Source organism: Macaca nemestrina, chromosome 7 (genome assembly GCF_043159975.1).
Source record: "Macaca nemestrina isolate mMacNem1 chromosome 7, mMacNem.hap1, whole genome shotgun sequence".
In the NCBI taxonomy this organism is placed as follows: Eukaryota; Metazoa; Chordata; class Mammalia; order Primates; family Cercopithecidae; genus Macaca; species Macaca nemestrina.
Genome location: NC_092131.1, coordinates 28,050,421 through 28,066,330, shown reverse-complemented (window position 1 = coordinate 28,066,330; position 15,910 = coordinate 28,050,421). Strand labels below are relative to the sequence as shown.

Here is a 15,910-nt window from a genome sequence, read left to right as displayed (position 1 = left end):
TTCTTCTAGGCATGAGTGGGGATAAATTCTCAATCCAAAGCTGACCTTGGCATTTTTCCTCTACTGGGACTTCACACCATGTTCCTAAATTGACTCTCTTTTCCTTCGTAGTTCTGTCCCAGACTCACTGGCTGCAGATCACTTGTAACTCCCTATTTTGTTAAGTCCAGTTTCAAATACCCAAAACTTGCTTTAACTTCTGCTGTTGCTCTAACACCTGTCTCTGACTTTTCTAACATTATATTACAGGCTGAGTGGGATATACTTTTTTTTTTTTTTTCCTCAGTGCAATAAGGAAAAGATAGCCTTGTATTTCTAGAAGTTGTATTTTATATTCACTTCGTTGCATTTGATTGTTCTGGGTAAGTTGTCTGTGCCACATACTAAGTTTTGGGAAGCACTAACATGCACTCTCTTCTTGTGTTTACATCTTCTTGAGCTTGCATCTCTTTCTTAGAGGGAAGGCTTGAGGGAGGAAAATAAGAAGAAAGGAAGGGAAGAAGGGAGGGAAAAAAGTAGATATGGTCTATTGGAGCTTCAGCTAAATTTCCCTTATAATGGTTAGACCCTAAATACTCAAAATGAGTATTTGTGGTGTAAACAAAAGAGCTAACAGTGGAAAACACAGCCAAGACTTTCTCATTAGCAATCCTAGAGAGGACAGTACCAATAAGAAAGAAGAGCAGCCATCAAAGCCAGGTCTTTATGTGTATGTAATCAACAGGCATCCAATCTAGATTCTTAAAAGATGGTGTGGTTTGGGTGGATGGTTTTATTTATTTTATTTTTCTGTCTCCTAAATAATATGTAATTTCTTCAGGCCAAGAAATAAATTGAAAGGATTTAGAGGGATTTGCTTATCAGTGGAACACCACGTAGCATTACATTCCTCCTGCTTTTGGGAAGGTACATTGAAGTTTGGTTAATCTTCTGTGGTTCAATACTCCTCTTCTCTCTGTCAGCCTGCCTTGAACAACAGATTAATCCCTTTTCCACCCACTCTCTTCTCCTTCCTCCCTCCCCTCTCTCTTGATCTACCCTTCCCTTTTTAAGCAAAAAGATGAAAAATCTTAAAAGTGAGGAAAAAAATTTAAGCTGCTGCACCACATTTATTTATATAATCCTAGAAGGCCTCAAGGATAGAAATAAAGGATCCCAATCCTCGGCACACAATTTGGCCAAGCTTAGCTTGGTTTTTCTACTGTTAATTAAATCTTGAGTCTGCAAAGGGATTTCCTTAAAGACTAATTCATTAGCAAAAGTTATTATAAGTCATGTCATTCTTCATCCTGCTCTAGTATATGCATTGTGGAAAACAAGAAAAATAATATGCTGACTACTGAGGATGGGTAGAGGTTTTAAGGAGTGGGTGATACTATTTGCTTGAATTCCTATGTAGTCTACTGTCTTTAGTGACAATGAGTAATCATTGTTACTGTTGGGTGATGCTTATGAGCCCAACAGTAATTTTAAGATTTTATAGCTAATGATTTAGCAACTAATCAGTGTTTTCTGGTTTGACTTGGCTTAAATCTCAGTAGTCTGTAAAGTCCATTAGGACAAGGACCAGGTCAGCCTGGCCCCAAGCACAGTGATTGACACATTATAGGCAATTAATAAACACTTGTCAAGGAAATTAGTGAGTGAATGAGACAATGTAAATGTCAGTGCAAATGTAAATAAAATCATATGCCCGGAATCTTTTTATTAATTCAGTTTTAGAGAGCTCTGTTCCAATAACCTAATTTTGGTCAGACGGAATGCAGTATCTTTAGCTCAGGGCAATTCTCTTTAAAGCTTTCTCATTTCATGGAAATATGAGCAAGTAAGTTATGCATGTAGTCATATCTTGGCAAGTGATTATCTTCAGGAGTAGGTAGAGGGAAGAGGGGAAAGTTATAGCTGGAAGAACCCATGACACAAACGCGGTAAGACAGTTTTAAAATTCACAGGGTGTTGTTCCAATCGAAATACTTAAGCTCATAGACATAGGATACAAGGGTCACCTCAGATAGTATCTTAACAAGACTAGAATTCTGTCCCTTCACCTCCAACATTCAGGATCTGCTTCATGAGATGCCCCCATCTTTCACACTTGAGTATGACAAGTTAAAGTCATTTATGTTTCATGTTATCATAACAATGTCAGTGACTTTCAAGGGTAACTATAAATGGGTTTAATCAGAATAAAATAAGAGTATAGGTATCACAGTCATAAAATCATACCACATTTTGAGGTTGTTTCTGTATTGGGCTTGGATTCAGTGAGAGGGATGAGAGAGACAGGGAGATAATGACTTCTAACAAGCTTGCCCAAGCTCTGTGTTTTTTCTGTTTTTGGTTAAATATAAAAATCATTGACCATACATGGTGGCTCATGCCTGTAGTCCCAGCACTTTGGGAGGCCAAGGTGGGTGACTCACTTCAGCCCAGGAGTTAGAGACCAGCCTTGGCAACATGGCAAGACCCTGTCTCTACAAAAAAATAAAAATAAATAAATTATTCAGGTGTGGTGGCATGTACCTGTAGTCCTAGATACTCAGGAGACTGAGGCAGGACAATCACTTAAGCCCAAGGAGGTCGAGTCTGAAGTGAGCCATGATTACGCCCCTACACTCCAGCCTAGGTGACTGAGAGACACCCTGTCTCAAAGAAAAAAAAATCATCCAGTTGTGTGTTTGGGTGTTAGCACTGATCAAAGATGAGACTGTGTGTTGGCAACAATTTAGTAAAGAAAATCTTAATAGATACCTTTGAAAAAATGGTCAAACTTTTCAAATCTCATTCAAGGTTATAGGCTTAGAGTCAATGGGTATTAGTTAATTGAAGAACACTCTCGGGCAACTTGTATTTAAATAGAGAATGAACATTCAGAATGAAGCTAGATGGGTCCTCTCTCATCTGAGATACTCAGAGCTCCAACTCCATCTCGGAATGAAGGGATAGAGGGGAAAGAACTAAAACAGCAAGGATTTAAAGGAATTTAATTCTTTTTAGCATGGAGCAGCTGCAGAGATGTATGGCTGTTTTCTGTGGGGCTTCAGAATATTTATGGGCCTTTCCCTTTTCCTTTTTCACTGGAAGAAAGGAGATCATCATTCTTGAGTGTGTTATTTATAATTTCATAAAGCTGTTCTGTGGCAGGACTTATTTTATCTCATACTTAATCTCAAATAACCGTGCTCCCAAGGAGATGGGTGGGGAAAAATGATTATCCCTCAAAATGATTAGCCTATTACCAGTGTAAAATAAAGAGCTGAAGGGTGGAATTTGAAGTTACAAAAGCAGTTGGGCAGTAAGGAGGGGACAGAGTGAAACGGTCTTGAGCAGTTCTGATCACAGCTCACAGCAGTAGACACTTTTCTCATGCCCAATCATGGATTAATAATAAAGAACAGTGTAGAACCATTGCCGAGAAAGGGTAAAACTCTTCTGAGTACATAATTATAAGCCAATGATTATAGAAGCAATAACTCACTGGAGGAAAATATGTCAGATTTGTGAAACTTAGGGAACTGGAAGGTAAATACACCCATAAATTTACTTGGGTGGACGGAGTTCTGAGCTTTCTTCTGTCCCAGCTTTATTCTAAGGTAATTTCAATAAACATTGTTAGGGGGGGAAAAAAGAACATAAATGCAATAAAAAAATCTTCCAGGAAAGGAATATATAGGGCTCCTGCCAGAGAGATATTTTATTGAAAGTTATTATAATACCTATCTTTAGTTTTATGAGTCCTAACACAGAACAAAGTAATTTCAACACGTGGATTAAAAATATGAAATACATATTTTAACATGTAGTAGTATGAATTATTGTTTTTAATATAGGACTTGGCTAATATATAGGGGCAGAGCAATATTTTTCTCCCCGTGAGAAAGCAAGGTAAGGTGCTTAATATGCACTGTGAAATTGCACTGCAGTCATACTCATGCACTACGTTCTATAAACCGTGTGTTTATAGAATGGGACAGATGACACTGGTGAGATGCAGGGAATGGGGGAAGGAGAGAAGTCTGATAGGGCACGACATTAAATATATGCTCATTATCTAAGTTTTCAAGAACAACATAGCTCAAGTAGTGGTCACACTCTTTCTAGTCCATCCCTTCCCTCCAGTCATCCTGTACTACTAGTGGGTATACAAATAAACCATGTTTTAGATCTCTAAGCCTTTGCAAATACTGTTTCACCTGAAATGCCCTTCTTCTCCAGCCCACTGTCCTCACTTCTTCCCCATCTCACCACTGCCTGTCCCTCAGGACTCATTTCCCACACGCTCTCTGCTTTCTTGCCGTCTCCTCCCTTCGCACATTAACGCTTCCTCTTGACAGAGCATTCGGTTTACTATGTCAAGTTTGCCTGTTTACTTGCCTGTCTCATCAGAGACTGTGAATTCCCAGAGCAGAGGAACTGTGTCTTATCTATAGCTTTATCCCTTATAACTGTTAACGTGCTTGACACATAGGTATTTGAAAAAGATTCCTTAAAGTAATGAATGAATGAAAAAAGCACCTTGATGACATATACCACTGACAGTAAATCTAGCAGCCCAACCACTGTGAAAATTATTTGGTTTGTTGGTGGTCATAGATTTTTTAAAAAATTCTTCCTTGGATAACTTAGAGAATATTGGTATTTGACATAGGGGAACCATCATATGCGAACACTTTAAGTGTAGCCATTGAAAGTCATGAGAGCTTTAGACAATCATTGTGAGGGGAAAAAATCTGAAGATGACATTGAAGGCACCTTGATAAACATTCCCAACGTAACTATGCACAGAAGAGTTTCCTAAAGCAATACTGTTTCCTGAAGGAGCATGGATGGTGGGCAGTTAAAAATAATTCACTATGAGTGTGTATACCCTTGGTTACTGTGAGTGCTAAATTAATATGAATTAACAGCTCAGCGCAAAGCCTAAATGTAGCCAGTGTTTATTAAATGATAAATGTTATTAGTAGGCATGATTCTAGATAGTCCAGATATCTGTTTCTTTGCAGGCATACTAACTGCTCTTTCTTCTAAGTAATTAACAGTAATTACAGACAATGGTTGTGATTATGGGAAAATACACACACATTTAGCCTAAGGCTACAACATTTTATTAAAAGGCAGAGGTCCACAGATTTGTTCTACTCGTAGCAATTCTATTCTGAGTCTGAGTATATCTGCAACATGAAACCTGTTTTACAAGCCATGGAAAGCAATCAAAGTGTGTCTTTTCTTTCAAGGTTCAGCATCAGATCCTGCATTTGCTTACATCTGAAATAGAACACAGACTGAAAAAACCAAAACAACTACAACAACAACAACAACAACAAAAAGTGTTTAAAGAAAGCCCTGGGTTTTCTGAAAGTATCTTTGAATCCAATTGCCATTAATTTAGGATATGATCTTAAGCTGCTCATATCATCCGAAATCCTTGGTTTGTAATGTTTGGATTTTCTAGATGTTAGGGACAGGAGTAGTTTTTAAAAAGTCTAAGTGTAGCATTCCTGATTCTAAACCTTTTTGCAAATTAAGGCCTCTGGCAGAGGAAGTCTTTCCATACTACACAGTGTTCTATGGCAGGTGTGGCCAATGTTGCATGCCGGGTTCTCTAGGAAAACATTGGTTACCAAAACAGGCAAAGAGGGACTGAGATGTTTGTAATTGCTTTGGGAGTTTCAGTTGGCTGTACCTCTAAGTGGTAATGGTGAGGTCTGAGGGACAGAAGGGAAGGAACTGAATTCATATAAGACCCACACAGATTGTCTAGATTCACAGCCACTGAAAACAGATCACCTTTGAATGATTGTTTAAGCTCTTTATGAGTACATTTTTTCCTTATCATGCCTCATGGCAGGTGCAACTAGAAATAGTATGTGTACCATAAAATGGAAGTAATGAGTTGTCAGCAACAAAGAACACTTCTAATGTGGGGTAAATCATAACAAATAGAGCACATAGGCAGATACCAAATTTATTTAAATTAGGAGTGACTATCAGGCTTGGAATTACTTTGATTAAGAAGCTGATGTTGATTAACTGATTTAGTTACTTAGTAAAGAAACTAAGTGAAGTGTGTACACACACACACACACACACACACACATCTCAGGTCATCTTCTGAATCTAAGTGGAGAAGTTGGGATTCACAGTTGTGCTATGTCTAGGGCTAGGCCCATTTTTATGACACACTGCTGGATCATTTCCCCTTTAAACTCCTTTGAGTCTGGGCACCATTGCTAGGAGCTACTGGTAAAATGTGGTTCTGTTGCCTAGGAAGAACACTGTATTCATATGTACTCATATAAAAGATCAGCAGAAAACAGATCTTTGGGCAAAGTGGAGCATAGAGAGGGTTAAAGGTGGGAAAAGGGGGTCAGAAAGTGAAAGATGATGTGTGGGGTCTGCAGTGGGGATTAGGGGCCCATTCTTGGGATGGAATTGGAGGTGGAGAAGGGGTGGGAGAGTGGGGCTGGGTATGGTGTCACCTAAACCACAGGGGAGAGAAACTTAATAGTATGAGAGAAAATCAAGGAAGCTGAGAGGAAGGCAGTAAGAATCTTTTCAACCTCAGAGTCTACTCCTTTTTCTGAAGAAAAAAAAATTACATTTTTTCTTTTGGCCCATGCAAATGAAGATGTCTCCTTTGAGTTAAAGATTCAACTAATATTATGTTAATGTATGTTTTGGTTTCTACTGAAGTTATGCATTGTTTTTATACATTTGTTCAATGGCCTTTATTTTTTATTTTTATTTTTTTTTGAGATGGAGTCTCGCTGTGTCGCCCAGGCTGGAGTGCAGTGGCCGGATCTCAGCTCACTGCAAGCTCTGCCTCCCGGGTTTACGCCATTCTCCTGCCTCAGCCTCCCGAGTAGCTGGGACTACAGGCTCCTGCCACCTCGCCCGGCTGTTTTTTGTATTTTTTAGTAGAGACGGGGTTTCACCGTGTTAGCCAGGATGGTCTCGATCTCCTGACCTCATGATCCGCCCGTCTCGGCCTCCCAAAGTGCTGGGATTACAGGCTTGAGCCACCGCGCCCGGCCTCGCCTTTAAACTTTATTGCCAGGCTTTCAGTTCTTGAAAGGAGCTCATTAGATTTTCATTAAGTCACCAGCTTTCACTCAGTACTAGGGACCAAAGCCCTACTGGGCCATTCTGTAAGGCCCTTACAGTTAAATCATTAACGATTTCCAGTTGAACGCGCTTTAGCATTGTCTTCTCAACCTCTCTATTACCACCACCCTAAGGAGTTTTTTCAGATAAGTTTTCCCCCTAATTGCCCTTTTCCAAAAAAGTTTCAATTCCAAAGATATACTATATATTCATTTATGTAACTGTGGCCTTTTGGAGGGTCACAAACCATTGTAATATTTAAGATTCTCCCCCAGCCCAAACCAACCTTTCCTGCCTTTGGTGGGAGACATTGCCATGAAGAACGCATACTTAAAAACTGCTAAACAATGATTTTGGTCCTTCCAAAATAGTGTTTTGCTCTTATAATTGCCTTATTTATTTGAACAGCTAACGCTTTTCCCACTTACCATCTCCTTTCCCTAAGTAACTAGAAGTGGAGCTATTATAGGGCCGCCTCTCAGCAGGAAACACCAAGGGAATATGCTTACCATGTCTCTAACACAAATAACAGTCCCCCAGGATGTAACTACCAGTTTCAGTTGCTGGAACTGAAATGAACAATTCAGTAGTGTGTGGTTTTTTTTTTTAAGTATGTTTAAAAATTCTTTTTTCGGTGTGGAGAGGAAGAGCATCAGAATAAACAGCTAATGCACATGGGGCTTAATACCTAGGTGATGGGTTGATAGATGCAGCAAACCACCATCGTACCCATTTACACCTATGTAACAAACCTGCACGTTCTGCACATGTATCCTGCAACTTAAATAAGATTTTTTTTAAAACTTCATTTTTTCTGCTAACCTTGAGGAGCAAGGTTTGAACTATCCCCCTTTCAGATGTAGAATAAACATCAATATTGTTGTGTAGGACACTTCTCTGCCATTGTTCATTAAATCAATGAATTATCTAATGTGGGTTTTCCATTTCTTTGCTGTGTACAGTTGTTCTGTACCTAGGATGTCTATTTTAAAAAAGGATGTTTTCTGGAAATCCTGAGTAGAAAGGCTGCCATATGTATTCATTTATTAGGACTGCCATAACAAAATATCCCAGACCAAGTGGCTTAAACAATAGAAATTTATTTCCTCGAAATTCTGGAGCCTAGAAGCCTGAAATAAAGGTGTCAGCAGAATTGGTGTCTTCTGAGAACTCTCTCCTTGGCTTGTAGATGACTATCTTCTAGTGTCTTTATATGGCCTTCCTCCCACTGTGTATGTCTGTGCCCTAATCCCCTCTTTTTAGAGGGACAAAAGTCATATTGGATTAGGGCTCATCCTAAGGCTTCATTTTAACTTCATTACCTCTTTAAGTCTTTGTATCCAAATATAGTCACATTCTGAGGGAGTAGGACTTCAACATATGAATTTTGAGGGGACATAATTCTGTCCATAATGTAAGACCAGGTATAAAGAAGCCTATTGCAAGCCACAAACACAGAATTTGACTAAGATGTATTTATTGGAATTCCCACTTTGTGTTTTTTACTAGCTGTATGTCTTTCAGCAACTCACTTAACCTGTCTAACTGCAATTCTAATTGAGCATATGATAGTCATCCCTGTCCCAAAAGATGGTTGTGAGAATTGTGTCTAATTAATAACTATAACTAAAAAGTATATATATATATATATATATATGTGTGTGTGTATGTATGTATGTCTAGGACAGCATCTAGCTTGTAGTAATTGCTCAATGGAAGGGAAATGGTTTATTACCTCTTCCTCTTGAATTTGGATCCAGACTTTAGTACATTTGGGAACTGGAAGATCGACAAGTCAGTAAATATTAGTAACATCAAGAAGGGGAAATAAATGAGCATTATTGAACTACAATATATTGAGTCCTCTTAAGCATATCATAGGCCAAATGTTTGTTTTTTGCATGAGATCTGCGTAGATTCATTCGTTCAATATTTATTGCGCATGCAATATGTACCAAATGCAGAAAGCAGTCATCTCACTTACTCTATGGAGGGCTCTTCTCATAGCTGATACTCGGTCTCCTATATTTCTTGTAATAGATTCCCTGGGATTGGGGAGTTTCTGCAAGACTCAGAATTTAAAAGGTGCTTCAAGTTGAACTACTATTATTGCAGTCAAAACTGTTTTTGCTCTCTTCAGGAACAGCCTTACCTGTGTTCAGGGACTTTTGTGTGGTATCATGCTACTGGTCCACATTACTAACTCGACTATTACAGCAACTACATGAATGATAAAAGCCACTATGCTGTTCCTGAAGAGAATGCATTCCACAGCATTCATTAATTATCCCAGCCTGTAGATGCACAACTACCCCTGCATACACTTGAGACCACACACCATAAGGATTGAAACTCTCTCAAAGTCACAGTGACTTTGTGTTGCTTTGTACTCTTACATTGTCCATCCTTTACAACAGCCCTTCTCCTGTCCTTCTGATTCTCAGAACTCAAAATCAGAATGAAGTAAGGCTGTGCAATGTCATTTATGGGGATGGGTTAGGCTTAAGTCTGCTGGAACCACCTTGGGTCACCCAGCTCTACGGAAGACACCCCTAGATGGTCTAGACCCAAAGTCATTCTCAGCCACACAGTAGTTAAGAATTCTCCATCCTACAGTATGCCCTTCTTTAGAATAATAATCATAATGATGGGAGATGGGACACAGTGATAAATCTTTGATGTCTTTGTTCATTAGTTTCCTTATCTATCTCTCTCTCTTCTCTCTCTTCCCCTACCCCACTATTTTCTCTTTGACATAAACAGCCAACATCAGATGATCTTGTTTCATCTGCTGAATGTTCAAGTGATGATGAAGACTTCGTTGAATGTGAGCCAAGTACAGGTAGGTCAGGTCAGTCTTGTTTTGCTTGCTTTCTTTTTTCTTTTGCAAAAAACAATACATACATATATGTGATTATACATGTTTTTTATATATAGATTATAGTGTGTTAATGTGTGTATATTTTTATATCTATATATGTATAAGTATACATATATAAATACTATATCAATGAAAGCATCAAATCCCATGGAAGGAGCAATAAGATCCTACAAAAATTTTGAGTCAGTCTCTTGATCGCTAAGAAAAAAGTCGTGGTATATGACTTAACATTGGGCAAGCAGATGCCTAGATTTACCACTGCAGGGGCAAATGTGTATCAGCCAGTGGCAGCTATGAAATTCACAGAGGGTGGGAACATGAGGAAATGTATGTTGGAATGACATCAAGAAAGGACGAACCCATGGAGGAGCTTAAAGATTGGTAAGTGGAGCCATAAAGATTGGTAAATGTCACTTAAAACTCACGAATTGTTCTGAGCTAAGAGAACCAAAAATATATGTGTATATATATTTTTTCCATGGGATTTCAACAGCAGTTAACATGGTATTATCTTTATACTAATTTTGTTAATTGTGTGTCTAGAAAACTTGTGCAACAATATAGTAAACACAAAATTAGTACTGTACCATGCCATGTCAACAGCTGTGATGCTTCAAAATGTATCTACTGTGCTGAAGTTGAGAAGACTTTAGCAATCAGAAGCTTCAATGTGTTCCCCATTTGGACCCAGATACATTTTGATGTTTTATGGTCTTTCTTTATAGTGAGCTATATATGAGATAATGTCCAGCAGGCAATTGCAGTCCCTGATTATTTCCTATCAACTTTTCCCAGTTGTCTGTTTTGAGACTTACTATAAGTTAAACATTTATATGTATATAATAGAGAACAGATATCATCGAATTTCTGTGTATGTTTAATAGAATTAACAGCTGGAGTTGGGCCAGGATCTTATTTCTGCAAAGACTAGAATAAATAGAATTTTCTTGTTATTTTCTGCATTGCTTTCAGATTTTTTTCCTTTTAAGAAAAGGAAAGCCATTAAAAATTCTCTTTTGCTAATTCTAGAAAATTTAAGCTTCATGAAAAAAATAATCTAATAAAAATAAAAATCTTCCATTTCTGACCCCGAAATGATTTATAAGATTTCAAATCTGTTGAAGTCTGACTGCTTTGGTTTCTTGCAAGTGGCATTGGATCCAGGAAGTTCTGTGGGTTCACACCCTTAGTATGACACAGGGACATATCATTAATATGATGGGGCTTCCATTCTGGAGTGTAATCTGTTCCACTGGGAGCTCAGCTGTGTGGAGGGAAAGTAAAATGTGATCTGGTCGGGTTTTTTTCAGATTTTTAGGTAATAATAATTTGTATGTGCTATGTGAGCACATAGCCATACATGCAACATGTACCCTAAAAGGGCAGATATATCCCAACTATACCAGAACTCGGGTGCCATGTTTTCATTAATTTATTCATTCATTCAATAAATATTTATGAGCACTCAGGCAGGATACAATATATCTCTAGATTTGAGTCCTTCCTCTGTTTTGTTTTTTTTTATAGAAATTAGCTGTCAGAGAGTAGAATAGTTTTGCTATCTAACTCCTAGCGTAATTCGATTCAACAGCTATTTTTGAGGGTCAACTGTATATGTTAAGCATGTGCTAGATATTAAGGGTTCATATCTTAATAGGTCACAATCCTCAAGATGTACATTAAATTAGCTTGTTTTGTGGCAAACACTTTAAGAAATCTAGGCTTTATTTATCTCTTTTTTTTTTTTTTTTTTTTTTTGAGATAAGGTCGCCTAGGCTGGAGTGCAGTGGCGTGTTTATAGCTCACTGCAGCCTCAAACTCCCGGGCTCAAGTGGTCCTCCTGCCTGAGCTTCCCAAGTAGCTAGGACTACATGCACCACTATACCAGCTAATTTGCTTTATTTTCTGTACAAATGGGATTCTCATCATGTTGCTCAGGCTGGTCTTGAGCTCCAGGCCTCAAGAAACCCTCTCGCTTTGACCTTCCAAGTGGTTTTCTTCCTTTCTTAGCAGTGATATCTTTATATGCAGCAATGTTTATCAAATCTGTAGGTTTTAAGGCTTGTCAAAATTGAGACTTGGTGATTCTGAAATACTATCACCATCTTTCCTCAACTACTCACCCTGCCTCAGAAAGTCATCTCCATAGCAACCTCCATAATAAGGCAGTGGGCTTTTCCAGATCTCAGCTTCAGATCCTCCAGCCTATAGCTGCCCCACTTATAGGTATATATCGCTATTTGTTATGAGACTTGAACAGCCTAAACCTGAATGGCCCCAAACTAAATCCATTGGTTTTCTAGAGGCCACACAGGTATTTTCTCTGATTCAAAAGCAGAGGACAGAAATTCAACACCAACATTTCTTGAATAACATGGGGTGGGTGGGGAGATCCAGTTTTTAAAACAATCTGTTATGTTCTGTAAGGGAACATGAGAGGAGATAAAGTGAGTGACAGAACCCCTACCCTGAAAGAGCGAACATGTAGCTCTAGGAGACTGATATTGATTTCCTCCCCCTGTGATTATTCAACTCATCACATTTAGAATGAGCATTGCATTTTTCTAATTTTATTTGCTCCATAAAGTGTTCCTGGTGAGTGATTGGGATATACAGGGAAATACATCAGAGGTATATTTAATATAAGAAGTAGGTAGATATTTCTAGTAATGCAGAGGGAGAAGAGGTTTGCCCAGAGGACCTGATTTCCACTAATGGGGATCACCTTCTTGGAGCTATCAAGCCCTCTTTTTCATCACATAAGAAATATCTCCTCAGGAGTTCAAGACCAGCCTGGCCAAGATGGTGAAACCCTGTCTCTACTAAAAATACAAAAAAATTAGCCAGGCGTGGTGGCGAACGCCCGTAATCCCAGCTACTCGGGAGGCTGAGGTACAGAATTGCTTGAACCCGGGAGGCAAAGGTTGCAGGGAACCAAGATCGCGCCACTGCACTCCAGCCTGGGCAACAGAGCAAGACTCCATCTCAAAAAAAAAAAAAAAAAAAAAACTCCTCAGGCTTCACATTTTCCAAAAACAATACAGATTAAAATCAGAAACCAGTTTCTTGGGCAAGATTTGCACTGCCTAAAGAGAAGGGACCTACTTCCCATGCAGCAACAGATAATGGTGATATTTACATATCTTTGACATAAATTGCCAATCTTGCAATTCTATATTACCCTAATTCACTGCCTCCATTTCTAAAACATTTTTCCAGGCCTTTTGCTTGATGGAAATACACTAAATTTGGCTAATTTCCTTGGCCTTGTTCTATCATACTTATTACTTTATCTTCTTTCACTTTGCTATCAAGTTTATTATTTTCTAGCTGTCTCCGTTTATGAGGCATTTAACTTCTACAGGTTATTTCCTGATTAATTTACATCCATTTGAAGCTCTCACTTTTCATAAATTTGAGTAGTTTAGCATATGCTATAATTCAATTTTTATTTTCATGTGAGCATCACATTTTAAATGAAATAATTTATTTTTTCTTCAAATCAAATTGGATTTTTAAACTGCTGGTTTTGAGTTAGGTGTAAGCAGTCCCCTTTCACTCTCAGAACTTACTTTTGTGCTTAGGGGTCACCAAGGTTTGGTATAGCTTAATCTTATTGTATTTACGAACAACGTAAATATTTTTGGAGTTTGGTCAATAGGAGTCTAGAAATCTTGCAAGTCCGATGGAAGTCAAATTTTCATGGTATATTTTTGCTGGTAAATATGTAGATTAAAAAAAAAAATCCCAACTCATGAGAGCAAGGCGTAAAGTAACAGCTCAATTAGGATTTGTCAACTAAATTACTTTGAAACAGAACTTTATATCTCTAACTTCATTTCCCCTTTAACAGCTCAAATTAAACCTGTTGAATCATTTAAAATTTATCATTTCATATAATAGGGCTGCCCTGACAAAACCTACATTTTTAACAAATTTATTTTAAAATTTTTGAGACTGGGTAACAAGACTGGCTAATTTTTGTATTTTTAGTAGACACGGGGTTTTGCCATGTTGGCCAGGCTGGTCTCAAACTCCTGGGCTCAAGCGATCCACCCACTTCAGTCTCCCAAAGTGCTGGGATTACAGGCATAAGTCACCGTGCCTGGTCAAAACCTACATTTTTTTAACAGTAGTATTCTCTGTTTTTTCCTATCCCTACCTTTTTCCGGGAACTAGATTCTTTTATAAGTCACAGATACAATCACATTTTCTGAATATTTGCTTCAAGAACCCAGAATTGAACCTTTAAACAATAACGTTGTAGTAAAACCATCTGCATCAAATGAAAATATTCAGAAGTGTATCTGAATGGCTATCTAAGGGTGAAGGTCTGGATTGTAATTCTTGATTTATGAATGTTAATTGTGTTCTTCACAAAACAGATCAGTATATATTTAATACTTTAATACAAAGAACAAAGGTTTGTTCTTTGCATATAAACTGTTTCCTTTCCAACTGCACTTCTATTAATCTTAAATTGTGCAGTAAACTCATATTTCATTGTCCTTTTTATATCTTTGAATCCAACAAGAAAAACAGATGATCTGGAGAGCACTCAAATAACCCCTAGGAAAGGGATACCCTCATGAGATTATGGAAGCCAAATAGCAATTAAGATCATTAGTAAATTCACATTTGTAATATAAAATGTGAGAATGAATTCTGCAATTCAGAGAAAATAACACAATTCACTTTCCATTTCTTCTCTTTCCCTCACCCCTGCTGCTATCCCTAGAATTCTATCTTTGGAAATAGAATAATAGTGAAAACAAATGTATTCTTAGATTAGGTTTTGTATAATTAGAAATGATCAACTTCCTGGATTTTACATATTTATAGTTTCAAGATTCTAAAAGTCTTAGGGGCAGGAGGCCACAGAGCAGAGCAAAAAAAAAAAAAAAAAAAAAAAAAAAAGTAATACTTTTATACTGATAAGTGGGCATGGCAATACTTAACCAAATTGATTCATCCAGTCATTATCCAGGGGTCCATTTTTCAGTTTGTCAATTAGCTAGTTTTTCTGCCTTTACTTTTCTTAAATGTCTTTTGATCAAATCTCAAGGGACAACACTTCCACCAGAGGGCAGACAGTAAAAGGAAGTGAAGATGAAACACATCCATCCATCAATAAGACTGTGCTAAACAGCTTTCATAATGGTTGGATTGAAGGAGATGTTTAAACTAATGGCAGTAATATGAGATCACAAAATAATTGCTATTCCCAGAGTGGTTCTCAGGTGTATTTTTACTCCTCAAATCTACAGTATTCATATTTGCATTTGGGTGTTACTGCTACTTAGCTCCTCTTTGTTAGCGCTACTATAATATACAACCCAAATTGAATGAAATTTAAATTTGGCATAACACCAAGAACATATCTAGTATTTTCCAGGTGGAACTGGATTCTTAATCTTTATCAGTCTGAGATGCCTCAGGAAATATCATCTGAAAATCTGGCACTGAGTTACTAAAAGCTCACCAAATCATTTTAGTTTTTATTTGCTGGAACATGGTAGAAAATGCAGCTGAAATGTTAATAGATAATAATAATTTTCTAGTGACAGATAAAGAGAAATTTATACCAGAATTTATAGATAACAAGTAAATGTGCTGATCGTTGGCCTTAAATATGTTTGAAATCTTATTTATAGAAATACATTTTGTCATTAGTGTCTTTGTCAAGTTTGAAGTTAGCAACCTGAATGTTTTTATTACAAATAAGTCAACTTTATTTAACTATTCATTTTAGATTTTTCTATATGAAAACTCATTAGCAAATAGAATCATGTTAAAATTTAATTAGTCAATGGCTATTCAGAATATAGTACAAAAATAAACGTCCAAGTAAAATCCCATAGGAATGTTGGAGTATGACAGAACTATAAATTCAATGATCTGTAAATGCTATAAATTCTGGTAAAA

At 37.5% G+C, this 15,910-nt stretch overlaps 1 protein-coding gene across 20 annotated transcripts in view; it reads left to right on the top strand.

The window, feature by feature from the left end:
- LOC105495829 (neurexin 3) overlaps window positions 1-15,910 on the top strand; it is a 1,710,602-nt gene that overhangs the window by 1,643,892 nt on the left and 50,800 nt on the right. For 11 of the 20 annotated variants that reach the window (XM_024797313.2, XM_024797308.2, XM_024797311.2 and 8 more), the window contains one exon: window positions 9,868-9,955. In XM_024797313.2, the coding sequence (XP_024653081.1) occupies window positions 9,868-9,955 (88 nt within the window). The remainder of the gene's footprint in view (window positions 1-9,867; window positions 9,956-15,910) is intronic. The other 9 variants (XM_024797315.2, XM_024797314.2, XM_024797312.2 and 6 more) reach the window with 1 other exon arrangement.